The sequence below is a fragment of the Drosophila takahashii genome, chromosome 3R, assembly GCF_030179915.1.
Source record: "Drosophila takahashii strain IR98-3 E-12201 chromosome 3R, DtakHiC1v2, whole genome shotgun sequence".
Classification (NCBI taxonomy): Eukaryota; Metazoa; Arthropoda; class Insecta; order Diptera; family Drosophilidae; genus Drosophila; species Drosophila takahashii.
Window position 1 is genome coordinate 33,072,929 of NC_091681.1, and position 22,268 is coordinate 33,095,196.

The window sequence follows — 22,268 nt, forward strand, 5'->3', positions numbered from 1 at the left end:
TTTAAAGTTCGAAATTTAAATCCCGAAAGTACGTCTAAAAGTTTTATTGGTTGTACTTGGTTTCCTGAACCTACAGTGGGTAATTGACCAGCACATCCTGGCGAGCCAATTCCAGCAACATGGGATCGTCGAAGAATTTGTTAATGGACACATCCTCGGAGAGACCCTTTCGGCGGCGCGTCTTAATCATAAACTCGCGCGCCAAGTGGGATGCCTGCTGCGGCTCCAGGGGCCGGATAATGATGCTCTTGTCCAGCGGATCGCCGGGAACTATCTGCCAGTGATGGAAGACCGAAAGACAGAAGGCCTGACCCTGGGTGTGCGTCCGGAGATCCGTCTCAAATCCAAATGAATCGATGGCGGGTATGAAGGCTTTGATCGTGTAGATGGGGGAACCCGAAACCGGAGCATCCTGCGTTACATGTCCTCTGTAGAAATGTGAATGCGATTAGTAAACTCACAGAAAATAAATGGTAATGGTCAATTTGATATTTTTTAAAGATCTAGTTATTCATATTATTTTGATATGAATAAAGATTATGTTAATCTTTTTTTATATTATTTGTTAAAAAAATAATAAATTTGGTATTTTTTATGACATGATAAAATATCATGTTGATATGTTTCGATCTTAAATTTGACATATTCATATCATTTTGATATGAATAAAGATTATGTTAATCTTTTTTTATATTTTTTGTTCAAAAAATACTAAATTCGGTATTTTTTATGATATGATAAAATATCATGTTGATATATTTGAATCTTAAATTTGACATAAATCATATCGGTTTTTTTTCTGTGCTGATACTCAAGGAAAACAAGGAAAACTCACCTGCGTCTAGCCAGCACAGTGTAAACAGCAGACACACAATCCGCTGGCGCCTGAACCTCCACAAACAAATATGGTTCCATCAGTCGCGGCGTGGCCATCAGAAATGCAGAGTAGGCCACGCGACGGGCCGTCGGAATGATCTGTCCACCGCCACGATGCAAAGCCTCGTTGGCAATGACTCCGTCGAGGATCTTGAACTTGACATTCCGAATGGGCTCCTCGCAAAGCGGCCCCTCGCGCGTTCCCCACTGGAAGCCCTGGACAATCGAATCCTTCACGGCCGTCAACAGGTTCTTGTCCACTTCCGAGGGCAGCGTATCGTCCACCAGGATATTCGGACCCGTTGAGTCGGGACCAAAGGCCCAGATGGAACGCGCCGCCAGCAGATCCCAATCGTAATTGACCTGGAAGAACTCTCCAATGCGCTTCTTATTCCAATTTATGCAGACAGTTCCGTTTTCTATGTCCTCCGCCAGACCCTTTTCCAGTGGCTCCGAGATCATGGTTATCTTGTTCTTCTTATTCGGCGTCTCGGCGAAACATTTCAGCGAACTGGTCTCCACAACTGTTTCGCAAAAGGCCACCACAGGATCCGCCACCTTAATGTCAATCTCCGAGTACATTTTCCGCAGGTCGTGCATCACGCAATCCAAGTACAATTCGCCAGTTCCGAGGATTACATGCTCGCCCGATTCTTCAACTCGTGTGGAAAGAAGTGGATACGATTTGTTCACCTTGCGGAGGCCATCCAACATCTTGGGAAGCTCGGAGGGATTCACAGGCTCCACGGCAATCTTGATGATGCTCTGAGTGTTGAACTTGAGTGGCCGGAAGATGTAGAGGTCCTCGGGTACATTAATATCCACAATTGTTGAGGTTTTGACAATGCACTGATCGATGCCCTCGATGAGCACCCAATTTCCGGCGGGAACTCGATTTAGTTCCACCTTATAGCGAGACTCGAATACCCAGAGGCGGCCCACCTGCAGTATTCGCGAATCCTCCTCATCCTGCAGCGTGTAGTTCTCGCCCAGCACGCGCACCTCCTGGCCAGCATGCAAAGTACCAGAGACAATCCTAGCCAGCACTTGGAAGAAGGTGCAGTCGTCGTTGGGATACATTTTCGAGCTGTGCACCATCAGGGTACCGTACTGATTGCACGAAATCATATCCCGGTAGATGTCACCCTCTTTGGGTCCCGTATAAATGTGGTCCACCTTTCGCTTGGCATTTTCCAGAGGAGATTTAATGTGCTCCACGCACATGTCAACGAAGCCGCTGCAGTCGCCCATGAAACGATTGCAGACGAGTCGCAGCAAGGGTCGTATATTGGACTTCATCTCCTCCTTGGAGACGCGCACATTCAGCTCGGCCAGGGTGTCCGCCAAAGTGGTGTCCACATCGCCAACCACCTGGGCGATCAGCTTGTACATGGGCTCCAGAATGAACTCCACAAAGCTGCGCTGGGCCGAATTATGCGGCTGCTTCTTGGAGAATTTACGGCTGTTTTTTGATAATAATTATTATTTTATAAATATTAATAATTGATTTAAACACCTACGTTTTGCTGTTGAAGTACATATCCCCCCAGAGGCGCTTGGCAAAGTCCAGGTACGCCACGCCCTCATAAGTGTCCGCATAGAGCTTGGCAAAGGATTTCAGGGTAAAACAAAAGCCGTACAAAGAACTGGCAAAGCAAACGTTGCCCAGGATGGGCGAAACTAGCAGATTATCATCCGCAGCGCCATAGGTGCTGTAAGAAAAATGTAGATTAGAAAGATTAGTAAAGTAAATCAGTAAGATATTTGATTTTACTCACCTCAGCAGTCCATTGACCTCTTCCACAATGTGTTTCAGCTTAAAATAGGCGTCCTGGGGCGGCAACTTGAGCTCCAGGATGAGGCGATCAATCTGAAATATAGAAAAAACAATTAGAAAGTCTCAAAGCACAAAGAAAAACCCCCACCCACCTTGTTTATGCACACGGTGATGGCCTGGCGCTCCTGCACGGCATGTTTTAGCAGCCGTTCCGTGTTCAGCATGACGCCCTCGGCGGCATCGATGAACAACACCACACCATCGCACATTCGCATGGCCGCGGTGGCCTCGTCCGAGAAGTTGACATGCCCCGGGGTGTCGAAGATGTTGAGCAAGTAGCTCTTCTGCTTGACATCCTGCAGCACGAGAGTCACCGGCGTGGCCTTGATGCTGCAGCCGCGCTCCTGTTCGGTGAACAGGGTGTCCGTGTAGCGCAGCTGACGCTCCTCCATGTTCTCGAACTGCGGATGCGTCTGCCGGATGAGGCAGTCGACAAAGGTGGTCTTGCCATGATGCAGGTGGCCAACTAAGGCCACATTCCTGATCAAAGGTGGTGTGTCCATCAGATCGGCCATGAACTCCATATCGTAGGTGGTCTCCTGCATGTCCTGCTCCTTGATCTGGAACTTGAGCTTCTTCACCGGCTCGATGAGCGGCTTGTCCAGCGGCTGGGCGTCCTCCTCCTGGACAATTGTCTCCACATCCGGCCCGTAAACCTCAACGGCCGAGGGATAATAGCGTTTATCCTCGTGCAGAACCACGGCGGTCACTTCCTTGTCCTCGTCCTCCTGCGGCTCCACTTCGTCCTCGTCCATGGCGTCCTTTTAAAGGGAAAGTAAATGATTTTATATACTTTTTATAGCTTTTACACCCATTTTTACCTCTGGATCATCCTGCACATCGGGTTGCCCGTAAATACTCTGGTCATCTTCCTCATCGCTGTCTAAATCGGGGCCAATATAGTTGCCAAACTCATCGTACAAATCGGAATCCATGGTAAATGCTGAAAAATATACATATTTCAATATTTTCATTCAAGTTTTACAAGCGGCGTCTCAGAAAATTGTAAACTTTCACCATATCTTAAATTCATGATTCCAATGGATTTTTATTACATCCAACTACTCACCAAAGGTTTAGACACCTTCTAATTAATAATTCCTCTTAGAAATCCAATAAAAACAGCCAATAATAAATGATTTTACAATTTTTACACAAAAACGCGGATTGCAAACACGCTGTTCTTCTTCTTCTCAAAAATCGAACAGCTGTTAAAACGCCGGCATTGTTTACGGCATTGCCAACACAAAGATATTAAGAGACGTTTGCAGCCCTGGCGGCAACTTTTGAAATTCCCAGCTCATTAGACGTAATTAACGTTTTTCCAGCAGGTAAAGCAGGTAGTTTGCGATTTGCCGAAAAAAAAGGTATCCCTCAAGGTTTATATTGCATTGCAGTTGCCCAAAGTAATTAGTCGAAAGTGTCAACCGAATGCGTCAGCATCATTATGAGGAAATTGTGTTTGCTTCTTTTGATGGCACATTTTGTGGCCTCCAGTAGAAATTTAAATGAAATTCTTGATCGTGACGATTGGATTAGCATGGCCAAAGAATACATTAGGAATCACAAGCCTTATACAGCAAAAATCTACGAACCATACCAGCCGCAAGTTGTGACTTTTACCAACCCATTTAAAGGAGATTTTTGGGATACGACCACAATAGCAAACATTGTAGAATCTACAACTTCTCCTCCGGATGAGACAATTAATTACTCCACTGAGGAAAAAGCCACCACAACCAGCAGCACTGAGGATACTTCCACATCGCCGCCTGAATTTTCAACTACGGAATCGATTTTTGTAACTTCTGAAACGCCTGAAACAACTACAAGTATTTTTGAGTCGACAACTTTGCCGGAATCAACCACAGAATCGAATGATTTTACAACAGAATCAAATGAATCCACCACAAAAGATCAGAGTACAACGGAATATATTTTAGATTCTACAACAACATCAAGCCCCGATTTAACCAGTACAGAGGCTACGGATTTCACAGAAACAACCAGTGAACCATCTTCGGATTTTACTAAAGAAATAAATCCAAGCACTACAGAAATTCCACAATCAACGACAATCACTGAGGATTTTACTACACCAACAAGTACTACAGAAATTAATCCAATCACTACAGAATTGCCGGAATCAACTACCCAATTTAACGATCTTACAACAGAATTGAATGAATCAACGACTGAAATATCTTCAGATGATCAGAGTACAACGGAAACATTAGAAACCTCCACAGAAGGACTTGTATTAACCACAGAAAACCTGGAAACCTCTACATCCCTGCTGGAAATTATTGGCACAACTCCGGGCATAGAAACTACAACATCTTACCTAGATACAGTGATTGATAGCACCGAATCTGGATTTAATTTAACAACAACTGAAATAATTCCAACTCAAAAAGAAACCACAACAACCAGGCGATCGAATTTCGTAGAGGATTTTGTAAGACCAAGAAAGAAATTGAAGTACACTTCAGACACAGAGCCTGAACTTTACTGGTACTAAAGTTATTATTAAATAAAATAAAAGAAATATAAATAATTTAAATTTTATTTATGGCGGGGTTTTTATTTTAGTCTGCTGTGGTATTTTTAGTATTTTTATTGAAGTAGTTGGCAACGCGGTTGAATATAAGAAGAAGACAAGAAACACATTTTTGTTTTGTATTTTTAGATAATTTTGCCAATTTCCTAAACTTTATAACATAAATATGAGTTTGGCCAACATAAAACAGAAAGAAGCCAAGGGCAAGAAGAAAATGCTGCCCAAATTGCGCACTGTTCTGGCCAATCCGTATAAACAGCACAGGTGAGGCAGCCAAGAAAGGCAAAGTATACAATCAACAGGTTGTCTTTTTCAACTTTTAGCCCTGTTTTGTCGGATGAAGAAGTGCAGCAGCTTAGCAAGATCCTCCAAAGGGCCAAGGAAGACAGCGGCGGAGAATCGAAATCATTTGCCACTCGATTTGGCATCAATCTTGGCCTGGAAAGCTCCTTGAGGGTCATAAATTCCCAGCGTTTCTCCTGTTTGCTAGTTTCTTTGAGCCTCCGACCAGCCCATCTCATCCGTTTAATCGCCACCAGTGCATCCGTCAAGGTTCCCACCGCACCCATCTATGCACAGCCCAAACTGGAGGAGCTTACTCAGGAGATCTTCGGGGTAAGGGCAGTATGTTTGGCCTTGCCTTTGGATTTGGGTGCTATAAGTACGGAGCTGGAGCAGTGGGTTACTGCCAGAAAAAGGACACCCACACCTGGCAAGAAGATAATCCCAAAAACCCCCAAGAAACCCAAGAGGAGGCCTATAATAACCCAACCTCTTGAAGAGGAAAAGAATGTGCCCCCTACAAAAGTGGAAAAAAAGGATTTTGATGATGATTTCATCTCCTTCTCGACGGAGAAACCCTCTATAAGACTGGACCGCGAGGATGTCCAAGTGGAAACCCAGAAACTTGGAAACGCTCTCAGTAATTTAGCCATGAAAGCCAAAAGTAAAAAGGTGGAAGTGAAAAAAGAGGAATCTCCCAGCCTAGAACCCATGGAAGTGGAGGTAGAGCCAGAACAAGTCGAGACCGATGAAGATGACTTTCTGCCCAGGGATCTGCAAACCTATAGACCTCTAACTGTCCACCAAATACGTCCCAATCCCGACAAGAAACCTAAAAAGAAGCGAAACAAAAAGTCAAATCAGTTGACCAGCAAATCCTAGCGATAGTTGGCAACGCGGCCGCATCAGCTGTAGTTTTTAGGTTATGTTACCCAGTTTGTTATCGTAATTTTTAAGGCGCCCGCACACAAAATGCTCCGGAGTTTTCGTCAATTAACCAGGATAGGAAGATCCCTGAAGACGCCAATACCTGCTAGGAGTCTACTTAAAACACCAGCCAACTACAATCTGCAGGCTCCCTTGCACACCAGCGTTGCCGCGTGGAAATATGACAAGAAATCCTCGCGAGCTTCGGATGATTTGGACAGCGACGACGAGGATGATGAGGATTTCAAGGACGAAAGGGACTCCAAGGTGGTCAAGACCAAGGTGAACTCGCTGCGTGCCGATCTTCTGCTGAAAGCCGGTCTGGGCATGGCCAGGAAGTAAGAATCCTCCCCAGAAACCACTAAAAAAGTGCTCCCTAATGACATGATGAATCTTCTTTCCCAGCAAAGTGGAGCTAAATTTCTATGAGAGCAAGATTCGCGTCAATGGAAAAAAGCTGGCCAAGAAGAGTGCCCAGGTGAGGGATTATCCCTATATAAATATATTAAATCCAAGGTATCAACTTATCCCTTTTCAGCTTGAAATCGGCGATGATATCGATGTGATCAGGGGCTTCAGCCAGACGAATCCCTCTCACCTGGTCGTGGCCCGCGTCTCCATCCTCTCCGCCAGCGAACGCGAGGAGGGACTCAGTGTCCACCTGCGACGCTACAAATCCCTGCTGGTCGAGAATTACCGGGGTCCCAATGCCTTCAAATCCTCGGAACACGTCGCTCATTAAATCAAGTTAGGAATAAATAGAAGATGCTGCTAAGTACATTTCTTCGTAGACTATTTTATTGCAACTAGAGTGCTTCCGGGTTTTTCTAGAGGAATTAAACGGAAGGATTCAAGTAAGTTTAAAGAACCCAACATTGGAGAGTTAGGATTTCAGTTTAAAGATAGGAAAAATAAAAAGTATTTTGGTAAATTTTCAAAATATACCTTTTTAAAGAGAATTCTTTCAAACTGACTAAAAAAAACTGTTAAATCAATCATTATCTTTTCTTTATAGATTCTTTTTACATTTTAATGTATCATTACAGCATTTTTGTTAATATTATGTTGGTAAAAATCACTTCAGACTAAAAAACGCGACAGGATTCGGCTTTCGGATGCATGGGCTTCCCCAGAGCGCATTTGTAGACCTCGGCGAAATCCTCGCTGTTTGAGACGGCACCCAACACGCGGTACTTATCGATGGTGTGCTCCTTGGTAAGCTCCTCCCAGTAGTGCTCCTCCTCGTAGTCGGCGCACCACAGCTGCGCGAAGCCGAGAAAGAAGAGCTGCTCCGGCGACAAATCGAGGCCAGGCATCTGTTCGTTTTGGGGTGCCAATGTCTCGTTGTCCTCCATCCTCCTTTGCAGCTGCTTCATGTGGCTCCTGTAGGCAGCGAGGGCTTCCCTCAATCCACCAGCATCCGCAATGTTCTCGTCCTTGGTTTCCGCTCCATTGATCTTTCGATTAATCTCCGGTATCAAGTAGTTGCTATAATGGTCCACATAGCACATTGCTCGATCCTGGAACACTGCCTCCGACTTTGTGGACCACCAATTCCGCTTCTGACCACTGCCATCGAAAAGGGAGCCCACCGTATCGAAACCGTGGGTCAACTCGTGACCTACCAGGTAGCCCAGGGTGCCAAACTTCAGGGAGTCGGGCCACAAACGGTGGTACGCTGGCGGATGCAGTATGCCAGCCATCACGTAGATCGAGTTGTCCAAGTTGTAGTAGAAGGCATTGACCTGCATTCCAAGGAGCAGTTCCAGCGGCTTCGAGTCGTTGGATATTTTCTCGAAATTCCGGCCATTGTGTCGTCGAATTGCGGCGCCCAAACGTCGCATGTTGATCATGCTCTGTGCGTAGCTATCGTCGGCAAGGGATAGTTTCCCGATCTCGTCGATCAAGAGGCTGGTAATCTCTTCGTTCCTGTAGCTGCCAATCACTGGCGTGATGCTGGCCTCCTTCTGCAGCGCCTCTCGTCGCGTCTCCGTATCTAACCATTCTGCGTTCTCGAGGACCTGACGCAGGGACTTTCGCAGTTCCTTCACCATCGCAGAGATCTCGGAGTGTGTCTCCTCGCTGAAGTGTTCCTGCGAATTTATGATTAATTAATATCAATTGGTTTAAACTTTAAAATGAAGTGCTATTTATTACAGCATACTTTCAGAAACCTTTTTATACTTTTGCAGAGGGCATCATTATTTAAGTTGGTAGGTAGATTCTATTTTCTTTTATACTCGTATATAGTTTTTTTTAAAGATTTCAAAAGCACCAAATCAATTTTATAAAGTTATAGACATGCCTTCAATTTTTTTACGTACTCGCATATAAACATCAAAATTAAACCAAAGCTCAAAAATAGTTTTTCTAGTTTCCGAGATCTCAGCGTTTATACGGACGGACAGACAAATAAACGGACAAGGTTAGACGACCTAATGGGTTCGGAAAAAATAATACAATTTTTGAAATTTATTAAAAAAAGCTTTCTAATCTGATTTTAGTTTTTAAAATTACATTAGTCGTTTATTTAAGTAAGAAATTCTAAAAAAAAATCTTTTCTAATAATACATTTTTAATTCCTTTTATTTTTTAGCTCCAAGTTGTATACACTACTCACCGCCATGTAAAGCTTGTTAAAAAGATGGGCCAGTGTGAACTGAACGGTCAGCAGACAGTGATCCTTTTGGAGCTTCTTTTCCTTCAGCTTGGAGTCCATGCGGTATAGGAGCGCCATGGCCAGATAGTTGGCCACTGCCTCCTGGTGCTTGGCGCACACCTTCTCCAACTCCGTGTAGTAAAAGTCGCAGAATTGACTGGGGTCCGTGCCGTTATCGAAGTTCAGACCATTCCAGGCGATCTCGTAGTAGCTCCTCCATTGGCCAAATGCAGGTGCTTCAAGAGCCACACACTGATCGCTTTCACCTCCGAACTTGTCTTCAACAGCGGCCGCCTCTCGCCAAAAGTCAAAGACTCCATCGATCACAGAGGAGATTTTATCCTCTGTGAGATTAAAGGCATTTAAGTAGCCACGCATTCGCTTTTCGTTTAAAGTGTAAGCCCGTGAACTTGAATTTACCATGTTATCTGTGTGAACGAAGTAATCGAAGCCGAGCTCAGGCAATTTAAAGTACGGCTCGAAGGGATATTGCGGCATGATTTCCTCGAGGATCAGTCCGTTGGCCCCGTAGTTGGTGAGATGGGCACTCATGTTGAACCAGCTGAACCTGGACGCGTTCCAAGCCTGCCCATCGACGGCGGGGAAACCACCAATCGACCTGATAAGCGAGAGATAAGCGGGATCGGCGGCTGGAAAGTCGGCGGCAGTGCGGCACGAATTGTAGAAGCGCTGTGCAACGAGGAGCTCGGAAGACACATTTAGAGCCTCCGCCAGTTGCGTCCTGGTCAGCAGCTGCTCCGTCACGTCCGTCAGAGTGTAGACAATGTCCAGGAGATTGCTCCGCTTGTGGCTGGCCTGCCGAGGCGGCTTCACGTTCTTCCAGTTTCCGCAGGCGAACTCGTAGAAATCATCACACGGATCGACGCTCAAGTTCATGTAGGACTTCATCAACGCGCCATAGGATCGCAGATACTCCGCCGTCTCATCTGTAATCGTGTTTTCCTGGGACTCATCCCCTATACTCCTGGCCTGACTATCCAACAGAAATACGCAAATCAGGATGCAAATGGGTGCCGTAAATAAGGGCAATCGAAAGCGATTCGAGATTGAAAACATGTTGCCCTGATTCATAGGGCACGCACGCAATTTGTATAATATATTCAAGTAGTGCGGCTAATCATCGATCGACCCGGATTATTGGAAAACGCAACTAGCTCAACTGTTTAATCCGGAACGCGATTGAGAACTGAACAACAGCCGAATCAGAGTCTCTTCGATCCGGACAGCATGTGCTTTATTCGCAACCATATCGGCGAATAACACTGGACAACAGAGATTGTGGTGATGGGATCGATGTGACATCATTAAGCTCACTTTCACCCTCGAAAACTGTGTATTCTACTCGATTTATTTGAATAATTTTAAGTAGCGCGGCCCAATTTAAACAAGGTATCGTAAAAACAGAGGCCTCTTAACCCGAACATTTATAAGGAAATCGTACTTATTATAATATTTTAGAAAATTGTTTGAGATTTAAGTAATTTTGCTGGGCTGTGTTCTGTTCTCTTGCCAAGACTTGACCTAAGCCACTCACTCTTATAGATAAGGATTTGTAAGTTCCGAAAGATTCATTGATTAGCGCCTCATTCATAGAGATTAAAACAATCTATTCGGTAAATTCTCTCAATTATTGTCTAAAAGCGTCATATTCTTATTTGTTTACATAGTAACTGGACTACTGGACTGTTGGCTTTATTTTGATAATAATTTTAACTCAACTAATTTAATATCAAGAGCAGTTCTCATGAAGCCGCTGCAATCTACATTTTTTTTAAAATACGCCCCTTTTTTTTACCCTTAATATGGGTATTATAATTTCGTGAAAAATACATATTAAATCTTAAGCTTTCCCTCTTTTGGAAAATGAGATATATCGTCTTATTGTTATTAACTTATTTTTCAAGTTTAAACTATCTAGAAAGCAACAAACAATTCTTGGATTAATTGTTAAAAAAGATATCAAATGTTTTTTGAAATGTACACCACCTAGATTAAAATTTATATAATTTGATTAGAGACACCAGTGCGTATAAGTGATGAACTTTAAAGTTAATGCGCAGACCTTAACTCTAAATTTTCCACATTGAAAAATAATATTCTCCATGGTAATAAATTATCTGAAATGCAATTAATTTCATGTTTAATATTCTCTTTATTCCAGATTACCACAAACGACAGGTATTGGCCTTTGGATGCATAGGACTACCAAGTGGACATTTGTAGACCTCGGCAAAGTCCTTGTTGTTTGAGACGGCACCCAACACCCGGTACTTATCGATGGTGTGCTCCTTGGTGAGCTCCTCCCAGAAGTGCTCCTCCTCGTAGTCGGCACACCACAGCTGCGCGAATCCGAGGAAGAAGAGCTGCTCCGCCGACAAATCGAGGCCAGGCATCTGCTGACTTTGGGGCTCCAACGTCTCATTATCCATCGGGCTGCTTTGGAGCTTCTTCATGTGGCTCCGATAGGCGGCGAGTGCTTCTCTTAAACCACCAGCATCCGCAATGTTTTCATCCCTGGTAACGTTGCCATTGATCTTACGATTGATCTCCGGTATCAAGTAGTTGCTGAAATGGTCCACATAGCACTTGGTTCGTTCCTGGAACTCTGCCTCCGATTTCGTGGACCACCAATTGTTCACCTCACCTCTGCCATCGAAAGTGGATCCCATCGTATCAAAACCGTGGGTCAACTCGTGGCCTATCAGGAATCCTATTGTGCCAAACTTCAGGGAGTCGGGCCATGAACGGTGATACGCAGGCGGATGCAGTATTCCAGCCATCACATAGATCGAGTTGTCCAAGTTGTAGTAGAAGGCATTTACCTGCATCCCAAGGAGCAGTAAGAGCGGCTTCGTGTCGTTGGTCATTTTCTCGAAATTCAAGCCACCGTATCGTTTTAAAGTGGTGACCAATCTCTGCAGGTTGATCATGCTCTGGGGGAAGCTATCCTCAATAACGGATAGTTTCCCGATCTCGTCGATCAGGAGGCTGGAAATCTCTTCGTTCCTGTAGCTGCCAATCACTGGCGTGATGCTGGCCTCCTTGAGCAACGCCTCTCGTCGCGTCTCTGTATCTAACCATTCGGCGTTCTCGAGGACCTGACGCAAGGACTTTCGCAGTTCCTTCACCATGGCAGAGATCTCGGAATGTGTGTCCTTGCTGAAGTATTCCTGCGAAAAAAAAGTAAAAGGATTAGGCAAATATAGGAAAATGTTTGAAAAAATACTTGATTTATTAAAAGCTACATATTTTAGATACCTTTCTATCAGAAAAGATGCGATCCTAAAATTTATATATTCTTGATCAGTAGACATCGGATTTTAGGTGGAATCGTTTTTTTTAAATACGATTTATAGCCACATTTGATTAGTTACAAATTTTATTTATTAATTTATAATTAGATTTAGGCAAAACTTAGTTGAGGTTTTTGTAAAAAAAATTCAGCCAGTCAAATTTGGCTTTAAATCAGCGGTCGGCACACACATACGTTGACATTTTGTTTTATATTTGTGTGAGTAATTTGCACTGGGCAGCTCATCGATGTGTGTGTGCAGACCGCTGTTCTACGTTATACATGTGCGACCAGCGCGGCGGCAGAACAAAACCCTATGCTCACTTAATAGGGCGCTGCCGACCGCTGCTTTAAATCATATTTAAAAAAACTATTTCACCTAAAATCCGATGTCTATTGATCAGGATTCCTAGACGAGTGAAAATAGCCGTGTATGTTGCTTCTGGCTGACTGTTTTAATACTGTTCTTGAGATTTCCAATAAATTCCCGATGGTATAGTATTTCCATAAGAACGGAATAATGTCAAAATTTTATGTTTTTCAAATATGTTTGTCTATATTTATTTATCAAATTTCTTATTTTGAAGTTATATTATTTTATACTGTTTTAATATTTTATATTTATACCATTTTAGTCATATTTTAGTTCTAGAAATCCGCAAGGGTATTAAAATCTTCCGTTCTCATAAAGCCGTAAATCTTGTTCTTAACTCACCGCCATGTAGAGCTTGCTAACGAGGTGGGATAACGACATCTGGACCTTGGTCAGACAGTAATCCTTTTGTTTATTTCCTTCTTTCAGCTTGGCGTCCATGCGGTAAAGGAGCACCATGGCCAAATAGTTGGCCACTGCCTCCTGGTGCTTGGAGCACAGCTTATCCAACTCCGTGTAGTAAAAGTCGCAGAACAGGCTAATGTCCGAACCGTTGTCGAAGTCCAGGCCATTCCAGGCGATCTCGTAGTAGCTCCTCCATTTCCCAAATGGAGGCCCTTCAAGCAACTCGCACTTGTCACTATCGCCTTCAAACTTGTCTTCAAGAGCGGCTGCTTCTCGCCAAAAGTCAAAGACTCCATTGATCACAGAGGAGATTTTATCCTCTGTGAGATTAAAGGCATTTAAGTAACCACGCATTCGCTTCTCGTTTAGTTTGTACGCCCGTGAACTTGAATTAACTATATTATCTGTGTGAATTATGTGGTCAAAGCCCAATTCGGGCAGTTTAAAGTATGGATCGAATGGATACTGCGTTGAAATTTCTTCGAGGATCAGCCCATAAGCACCGTAGTTGGTGAGATGGGCACTCATGTTGAACCAGCTGAACCTGGACGCGTTCCAAGCATCCCCATCGACGGCGGGGAAACCACCAATGGACCTGATAAGCGAGAGATAAGCGGGATCGGCGGCTGGAAGCGGAAATACCTCGGCCATGAGGCAGGAATTATAGAAGCGTTGAGCAATCACTAGTTCTTCGGACACATTTAGTGCCTCTGCCAGTTGCGTCCTGGTCAGCAGCTGCTCCGTCACATCCGTCAGAGTGTAGACAATATCCAGGAGATTGTTTCGCCTGTGACTGGCTTGTCGAGGCGGTTTTACGTTCTTCCAGTTTCCGCAAGCGTACTCGTAGAAATCATCACACGGATCGGCGCTCAAGTTCATGTAGGACTTCATCAAAGCGCCATAGGATCGCAGGGATTCTAGGGACTCATCCCCAATACTCCTGGCCTCACAGCCCAACGAAAATGTGCAAATTAGGATGTAAATGACTCCCGAAAGTAAGGATGGCCGGAAACGTTTCGAGATTAGAAACATGATGCCTTGATCCAAAGGCCACACACGCAGTTTTTATAATATATTAAAATAATGCGGCTTATCACTAAACACGACTAGTTAGTTCGACGCGCGTTGCAGAACTAAGCCATTGTCGAATTCGAGTCTCTCCAGCGTAATTTCTTTACGCTGAACCATTAAAATTATAGATAGTTTCTAAAGTTTTTTCAGAATAGGACATAATACAATATTATCCAATTTTCTTACCTTAAAAAATATTTTAAAAATAATTAGCGTATAAAAGATGGACTTGAAGTTTGAACTTGCCGGGCTAAAACTCTTTCTTTTTCTTAAAACAAATAAATTTCGAATTAATAATAACCGGTTACTTATCATTAATAGCAGTTTTCAAATTTCGACTTTTTGCCGCCGGAGCAACGATTATAAAATCAATCACTTCCAATCGATAGACGTATCGATAGCACTCGCAGTGTTACCAGAGGCCCCGCCGAACCTAATTGTTGTTGGGCTTGCGAGACGAGACGGTCACATCAGGACGCAGTGAAATTTTGTATTTTTTTTGTAAAAATGTCATTTTCCGCCATCGGGAATTGCCAATTAGTTTCGCAGATATATCAGGTAAAACCCCCAAAACACTGCGATCAGCGTTGGCCTAATGTGTTACCATTGCAGTACAAGAGCCGCCGCATCGTGTGCAGCTTTAAGGTGCTGCCGACACCTGTGACCCATTTTAAGCGGGAACCCAAGAATGTTTTCCACTGGATGACCGCGGATCGCTGGAGTCGCATCGAAAGCGGCCTGTGGCTGATGCTCGAGAATCTCAAGCGATGGGAGGACGCCCGCAATCTGGACACCGATCTGATGATCGATCACATCAGTGTGCGTGTCCAGGCCACCAAGAAACCGCATCCTTCCGCAATGAGCCTGCTGGCCGACGCGGAACTGACCCCCAATGACCTCAGCCTGGATCTCCAACTGCAGTACCTAACCTACGAGGACCGAACCCTGTTGGCCTTCATTCCCACCAAGCGCAAGTTTGCCACGGATGCAGAATCCAACGGCACCGGGCGGCAAATCAATGCCACCAAGGGCAAGGAATCTACGTTGGCAGCCAAGCCAAAAGCGGGGTAGGAAACCCTCTAGAAAATATCCTTATAGACAGTCGGTTATGTAGTCCTAAAGATCTGTATCTTACTTTGCTTGTATTATAACTTATAATTTATAATTCTACTTAGTCGGTTGGTAGTCTCAAAGATCTGTATCTTAGAAAACTATTAGAGAAATATTTTTAGAATTTTCTAACTACTTAACTTATAACTTATAATTTATAAGTACATTTTATAGGTTGCTTGTACTTAAATGATTTGTATTTCATTTTTATTATTTAGAAGCCATTTTAGAATTTTAATACTACTTATCATTGTGTTTTTCTATTATTTACTTAGTTAATTTTATCTGTAAAATAATTTTCTTGTGCTTATATAATTTGCTTGTTTTTAAGTCGATTTAAATGCTTTTATATTTACTTAACTCTCATATCTAAATGTTATATTTTAAGTTATTTAAGTGCCCTTGCACATGCTTAAATGATTGGTATTTGGTTTCCTCTGTAAAATGTATATAGAATTAGTCAATTCGCTAATCTAAATGCCCCTCATATTTTAAGTTATTTGAGTGCCCTTTTGATTGCTAGGTTGCACATGCTTAAATTATTTGAATTTGGTTGCCTTTGTAAAATGTATATAGAATTCAATTGTGCAATTTTTGGAGAAGATAACTCCATCTTATGATTGTTTTAAACCCATTTCCTTTAGAGCACAATCAAAGCAACCCAAGCACATTGATGCGGACGACGACGATGAAGATGATGATAGCGACGTTTTCGCCAAGGCCAGCCGCCAACCGCCTGCGAAGGTGAAACGCGAACGCAGATCCATTTCGCAGGGCGGCGGCGAAAAGGAGAAGTCTTCCAGCAGCGCCAGCTCCTCCCGCCAGGGAAACCGCTTGAAGCGAACGCAGAGTCCAGCACAAAGGTGAGTTCAGGGAACCAGATTCGTTTTGGTATCAAATGTTCAAGGAATCAAGGCGTATTGCTGTTTTCGCAGGAATTCCAGAGCCAGCTCTGTCGAGTCCAAACCTGCCCGCCGCTCCGGCCGATCACCGATGCGTCCGGGTCGCTTTAAAAATTTCGTCTTAGGGTACGCGTTCGCAGCTAAGCTTTAAAGATCGTGATTATTAACTATTTCTTTGGCTGCACTTTCAGCGAGGCGAAGAGCAGCAAGAGTAAGGTTTCCAAGCCGTCCAAGGTGAAACGGGTTTCACCATCACCCAGCAAGCCGTTGAAGGTGGAGCAGATGGACGGAGCCAGGTTCGATGCACTGCAGCGGCTGGACAGCATGCTGGACATGCCAAGGCCGCGAGAAGTTGAGATATTGTGAGTGATTTCAACGGATTCAATTGAAAATAAAGCGCTTACGAAATTGCCTTCGATTTTGATTGTCTCAGACTCTTGGAGGAATTGGGCGAAGACGATGTCCTGAACACTTTCGAGATCTATCGCAGCGACTTCGATAAGCTGTTCAAGGAGCGGGAGTTTAAGCCGCGCACCGTGGACTACATGAGTATCGATCACATGTCGGTCATGGATATACTCACTAAAAGCATTCGCGACAAGATGCTCAAGAAACTGGGCGAAATCTACATCGGTCGAAGCGTAAGTTTGGGGTTCCTTAGCATTGCATACATATCTTAAACCTTCCTGCTCATCAGAATCACACGGCGCTGCTTATAAATGGAATGCTGCCGCTTTGGATAGTGCGCCTCTTTATGGACACCTACAAGATGTCGCATGCGGATGCCGTGAAGCAAATCCGCGACCAAAACAAGTACAACTCGTATATGAAGGCCTACCGGGATGATCCCCTGTGTTCCGATCTTGATGACTGATCGAATTCTATTTTGATTAATATTATTTTCTATTATTATGTATTAGATAGGTAAATTACAAAGTCTCGCATGAAAAGCGACATTACTTTCCTATACGGAATAAGCACTCGTTAAATATTCATTTGTCTTTCTTTATTTTGATTGGAATCATATTACATTGTATAAATACATATTTCATTTGCTTTCGAAAAAAGAAAACGCTTGAGCGACTGCAACCGAATGTAGTGTGTAATGGAGTGCTCTCTTTTCTGGGCGACTGGCGGTGAAGGATTACGAAATTGCTTTACTTAGAATCTAGGGACATGCTAGCGAGTAATGTTGATGAACCGCCCGGCAAGTGGTTGTTTAAAACTCAGTCTGACCTCCTCCTCCACATTCGTATGTACAATCAAGTGGACTTTGTGGATGATACGATAGCCTACAGCTCGTCGTGCTGCTGATCCTCCTCCTCATCGTCGGCGCTGGCGCTCTCCTGGCTGCCGGTCGCTGGCTCCTCGGCATCCTCATCCTCCTCATCCTCATCGATCTCCACCTGTTCGGTCTGCGAAACGCCCAACGTCTGGCGCATCATCTGCTCAATGCTGTCGGCGAAGGAGGAAGTCTCCTGCAGCATGTAGCCCGATCGCAGAGTGGCGGTGCGGAACATCATCACGGCCATGTCCTTGGCGGTATCATCAGCCTCGTCGGCCTCCACGCGACGCAGGAGCTCGCGCATCAGCGGATGCCGCGGGTTAATCTCCAGTGTCTTCTTCTGGTTGAGGTAGTAGGTGCGCTGTGGATCGTCGGACTTCTGGTGGGCATTCGACATGGCCAGGCGCTCCATGTTGCCGGTCCAGCCGAAGACGCCGGCCACCAAAGCGCACGGGGAGTTGCTCAGGCGCTCGGAGACTTGGGCCTTGGAGATCTGATCCTTAAGGGCCACATCATTCAACCACTTGACCAGCGGCTCAAAGGTGCCCTTCAGCTCCTCGAAGTTCTTCTTGCTCTTCTCCGACTCGTTCAGCTGGAATCCCTCCTTGGCCACGTTCTGGAACTTCTTGCCATCGAATTCGGGCAGCGCGGAGATGCAGTACTCATCGACGGCCTCCACGAGATAGAGAACCTCGTAGCCCTTGCTCAGCAGACGCTCGACGAAGGGCGACTTCTCGACCTCGGCGCGATTGGCACCGGCAATGTAGTAGATGTGCTCCTGCTTGGCCTTCATGCGCTCCTTGTACTCGGCCAGCGAGGTGACGCCCTTGCCGTTGGAGGTCTGGAAGCGCAGCAGCTTGGCGAGACGCGATCGGTTGCTGGGATCCTCCATCACGCCCAGTTTGATGCTGCAATTTGGAGAAACAATTGAAATTACATAGGGAATATTTTAAAATTTATTTAGCCAGAAAAAGCCATTTAAGTTCATGGAAAAAATTAACTATTATAAACGTCACTATGGTCAGTATTATAATACTGAAATGAAGAAATAATTACTATTAAGAAGTATATAATAAAGCCATTAAAGTTCTTGTAAAAAATTAACTCTTATCTATTATACACGTCACTATGGTCAGTATTATAATATTGCTGATTTGGCGTAAATTCCTATCTTATCTTCAAGTGTTTTTTATAAAATAGCATCATTAATTTCAAGAAAATACCCATAAAATTCCCATCAAATATTTCGCAAGAAATATTAAAGAGGAAGTATTTTTTTAAAGAAATCCGAGTTCCAAGGAAAATTAAACTCTTATCAATTAAGACTCTGCACAATAATACACGTCAATATTATAATATTGCGTGGATTCTGCAGATATCTTATCAGCACAACTCCCCTTTTTATCAATATATATAAATAGCTATTTTCATGATATCTATATCTATATCTATATCTATCTATGGTCAGCATTATAATATTGCTGATTTGGCGGAAATTCCTATCTTATCTTCAAGTGCCTTTTATGAAATAGCATCATTAATTTCAGGAAAATACCCATAAAATTGAATTAATGTTTCGCAAGAAATATTAAAGAGAATTCCTCTTTTTAAAGAAATCCGAGTTCCAAAGAAAAGTGAACTCTTATCAATTAAGACTCTGCAAAAAAATAGGTACACGTCAATATTATAATATGGATTCTGTGGATATCTTATCTGCATAACTCGCCTTTTTTATCAGTATCAGTATATTAAAATAGGTATATATATTTTTTTTGAACTCTTAAAAACAACACTTACTTGGTGGAGAACTCCTTCCAGAACTTCTCGTACGCATCCTTATCGATCTTCTTGAGCATGTCGAGCACCTTGCGGACCAGCTTCTTCTTGATCACCTTAATGAGCTTGTGCTGCTGGAGGGTCTCGCGGGAAACGTTCAAAGGCAGATCATCGGAGTCGACGACGCCGCGAATGAAGCTCAGATAGTTGGGCATCATGTCGTTGAACTCGTCGGTGATGAAGACGCGACGCACGTATAGCTTGATGTTGTCCGACTTGGTGCCGTAGCGATTGAAGGATTCGGAAGGCTGAACCTTCGGAACGTAGAGCAAACTCTTGAAGGTCACCTCACCCTCGGCGATGAAGTGCGTCTGGGAGAGCGGCTCGCTGGAATCCTTGGTGAGGCTCTTGTAGAAGCTGGTGTACTCATCCTCGGTCACCTCGGCGGGCTTGCGCGTCCAGATGGGCTTGCTGTCGTTGATGAGGGTCCAATCCCAGGTGGTCTTCGATACCTTCTTGGTCTTGGGCTTCTCATCGTCGGCCTCCTCGACCTTGGCGTCCTCCTCCTCCTCCACGTCATCCTCGGTTTTCTCAGGCTTAGCCGCCTCCTCCTCGACGGGCACCTCTTCCTCCACAGTCTTGCTGGACCACATGCGAATGGGGAAGTTGATAAACTGCGAGTACTTGCGGATCAGTTCGCGAACGGTGTCCTCCTCGAGGAAATCCTGGGCCTCCTCTTTCAGATACAGCGAGATGACGGATCCTCGCTTCAGCGTATCGCCACGGGGATCCTCGGTGATCGAGAAGCTATTGGCGTCCGACTCCCAGATGTACTGCTTGTCGTCGTTGTGCTTGGTTGTGACCACCACCCGATCGGCGACCAGGAAGGCCGAGTAGAAGCCCACACCGAACTGTCCGATCATGTCGTTCATGTCCTGACCCTCCGATTTGCTGGGATCCTGCATCTTGGCCAGGAAATCGGCTGTTCCAGACTTGGCAATGGTGCCCAGGTTGTTGATCAGATCCTGATGGGTCATGCCAATGCCCGAGTCCATGATGTGCAAAGCCTTATTCTCCTTATCCGCCTTAATGCGAATGTGCAGCTCCGGATTGCTCTCCAGCTCCTTGCTGTTGGACAGAGCCAACAGACGGATCTTGTCGATGGCATCGGAGGCATTCGAGATCAGTTCGCGCAGGAAGATCTCCTTGTTGCGGTACAGCGAGTTGATGATCAGCTTCATCATGCGGTTCACCTCTGTCTGGAAGGTGAATTTCTCAGCCTGCCGAAGGGGAAAAAGAGAAGGGAATTTCCGGTCATATACGTGTACTTTAGAGATCTATATAAGAGCCCTGCGTGAATCATTCAATTTTTGTTTCTTCATAGTATACCATGAAATTTCTCATTTGTTTAATTCAATTTAATGTTTTTCGAATTGAGTGAATGAATTTTTTGAATTTGCCAGATTTTTTTTGTGCCTTCTTTTATGAAGAAAAAGTGAAAAATTTTTAACAAATCAATGTTAACTGCATAGTAAAAAATATTTAGGGCCGTTTTCTCGTCCGTTTGTTAAATTTAAATTAAGGTTAAAACCTATAAATCGTATGGGAAATCAGAGCTTTAGCCCTACTTTAAATTTAACACAAAATAATGACGCTTTCTTCTTCAAAAGAAATTGTCGTTTAAATTATTTCGGAATTCTAGCCATTCATTCTTTCAATTCTATTAAACTCAAAATTCTAATTAATTCATTAAAACAAAAAAATTCAAAATAATTCATTGAATCCATTCATGCAGGGCTCTTATTTATATCTATATAGAGCAGCGGTCGGCAGCGTCCTATTAAGTGAGCATAGGGTTTTGTTCTGCCGCCGCGCTGCTCGCACATGTATAACGTAGAACAGCGGTCTGCACACACACATCGATGAGCTGCCCAGTGCAAATTACTCACACAAATATAAAACAAAATGTCAACGTATGTGTGTGCCGACCGCTGATATAGAGATGTAAACTTACCTTCTCGCGAATTTCCTTCAGTTGGGCCACATTCAAACCGTCCAGTTGGATGGCCTCCTCTTCGCGCTTCAAAGTTTCGGCATCTATAAATTCGGAAAAGATAAAGGGGCGGGTTTTAGAAGACCGAGTTCGTAACGCTGACGTGTACCAACGAAATTTGCACAACTCCCCGGGGGGGCGTGGCCACCTACCTGTGCGGGAACCCTCCTTAAAAGATCCCAGATCCAAGTCAATGGTCTCCGTTGCCGCTTCATCTTCACTGGCTGCAATTTGATTGACGCCTAAACGAGACACACAAATTAATTAGGTTAAAACACCGGTATTTCGGGGGCGTTTTCCGGCTGTTTTGCATCGTGGCAAATCGAAACGTACCTGCTAAAAGCAGCAGGCCCAGCAGCAAAAAGTACTTCATGATCGAAGATAACTGGATTTACGAGGACGAGCTATCAGTTGCTCCGGCTAAAAGGCCACGTCACGAATAACAAAGGCTATAAATTATTCCGCACTTGCGACGCCCGCTTTGATTTTTTTTAAATGACGCCGACGCACGGCTGAACGGCCTTTAAATCCCTCTCAGAGTGACCGTATTGCGAAGTGGTGGATTTAGCCATCAGTGCTGGCTAAAAAAGCTAGAGATTTTTCGAGAAGAAAGCTAGAAAGGGTTGGATTTGAAATTTTTGGAATTTCTTTAAATGCGTTTTGCCGAAATGATAAATTTCTGCTATTTCGGCCAATTTTCTTGATTTTTTTAAAAAGAATTTTGTGGTTTTTTGGTATTAAAATGACAATTTGACTGAAACTATTGATAGAAAACGGAAATATCAATAAAAGCTACGAGAGTTGACGAATTTTTTCACTATTTTTTCATAATTGGACAT

The 22,268-nt window shown here is 44.0% G+C and overlaps 8 protein-coding genes across 9 annotated transcripts; 4 read left to right on the plus strand and 4 right to left on the minus strand.

Annotated features, from left to right (window-relative positions):
* Positions 1-3,946, minus strand: LOC108069641 (116 kDa U5 small nuclear ribonucleoprotein component). Its single transcript, XM_017159792.3, has 7 exons — positions 3,783-3,946; positions 3,535-3,656; positions 2,806-3,474; positions 2,655-2,746; positions 2,397-2,588; positions 836-2,338; positions 1-428 (listed from the first exon to the last, which is right to left on the minus strand). Exons 2-7 carry the CDS (start codon positions 3,646-3,648, stop codon positions 71-73), a joined length of 2,928 nt encoding a protein of 975 aa, XP_017015281.2. The 5' UTR covers positions 3,649-3,656; positions 3,783-3,946; the 3' UTR covers positions 1-70.
* Positions 3,947-4,018: 72 nt separating this feature from the next.
* Positions 4,019-5,270, plus strand: LOC108069640 (uncharacterized). The gene has a single exon (XM_017159791.3). The coding sequence runs from the start codon at positions 4,161-4,163 to the stop codon at positions 5,232-5,234; it is 1,074 nt and encodes a 357-aa protein (XP_017015280.2). The 5' UTR covers positions 4,019-4,160; the 3' UTR covers positions 5,235-5,270.
* Positions 5,271-5,370: 100 nt separating this feature from the next.
* LOC108069644 (uncharacterized) lies at positions 5,371-6,437 on the plus strand. Its single transcript, XM_017159797.3, has 2 exons — positions 5,371-5,537; positions 5,597-6,437. The coding sequence occupies exons 1-2, from the start codon at positions 5,440-5,442 to the stop codon at positions 6,435-6,437; spliced, it is 939 nt and encodes a 312-aa protein (XP_017015286.2). The 5' UTR covers positions 5,371-5,439.
* Positions 6,438-6,527: 90 nt separating this feature from the next.
* Positions 6,528-7,260, plus strand: LOC108069645 (mitochondrial transcription rescue factor 1). Its single transcript, XM_017159798.3, has 3 exons — positions 6,528-6,820; positions 6,888-6,960; positions 7,021-7,260. Exons 1-3 carry the CDS (start codon positions 6,528-6,530, stop codon positions 7,222-7,224), a joined length of 570 nt encoding a protein of 189 aa, XP_017015287.2. The 3' UTR covers positions 7,225-7,260.
* Positions 7,261-7,491: 231 nt separating this feature from the next.
* On the minus strand, positions 7,492-10,321 carry LOC108069643 (neprilysin-2-like). The gene is made up of 2 exons (XM_017159796.3): positions 9,103-10,321; positions 7,492-8,575 (listed from the first exon to the last, which is right to left on the minus strand). Exons 1-2 carry the CDS (start codon positions 10,231-10,233, stop codon positions 7,568-7,570), a joined length of 2,139 nt encoding a protein of 712 aa, XP_017015285.2. The 5' UTR covers positions 10,234-10,321; the 3' UTR covers positions 7,492-7,567.
* A 973-nt stretch (positions 10,322-11,294) lies between these two features.
* LOC108056204 (neprilysin-1-like) lies at positions 11,295-14,264 on the minus strand. The gene is made up of 2 exons (XM_044395520.1): positions 13,170-14,264; positions 11,295-12,332 (listed from the first exon to the last, which is right to left on the minus strand). Exons 1-2 carry the CDS (start codon positions 14,262-14,264, stop codon positions 11,325-11,327), a joined length of 2,103 nt encoding a protein of 700 aa, XP_044251455.1. The 3' UTR covers positions 11,295-11,324.
* A 487-nt stretch (positions 14,265-14,751) lies between these two features.
* Positions 14,752-17,565, plus strand: LOC108056207 (uncharacterized protein CG4951). 2 transcript variants are annotated; one of them, XM_017139914.3, is made up of 7 exons: positions 14,752-14,861; positions 14,916-15,370; positions 16,058-16,276; positions 16,349-16,441; positions 16,507-16,677; positions 16,749-16,956; positions 17,013-17,565. In XM_017139914.3, exons 1-7 carry the CDS (start codon positions 14,811-14,813, stop codon positions 17,187-17,189), a joined length of 1,374 nt encoding a protein of 457 aa, XP_016995403.2. In that variant the 5' UTR covers positions 14,752-14,810; the 3' UTR covers positions 17,190-17,565. The 2 variants fall into 2 exon arrangements, with proteins under 2 accessions (XP_016995403.2, XP_016995404.2); XM_017139915.3 differs by lacking the exon at positions 16,349-16,441.
* Gp93 (heat shock protein 90 Gp93) lies at positions 17,307-21,934 on the minus strand. Its single transcript, XM_017139911.3, has 5 exons — positions 21,763-21,934; positions 21,582-21,671; positions 21,391-21,473; positions 19,398-20,656; positions 17,307-18,508 (listed from the first exon to the last, which is right to left on the minus strand). The coding sequence occupies exons 1-5, from the start codon at positions 21,800-21,802 to the stop codon at positions 17,608-17,610; spliced, it is 2,373 nt and encodes a 790-aa protein (XP_016995400.2). The 5' UTR covers positions 21,803-21,934; the 3' UTR covers positions 17,307-17,607.
* Positions 21,935-22,268: the final 334 nt, after the last annotated feature.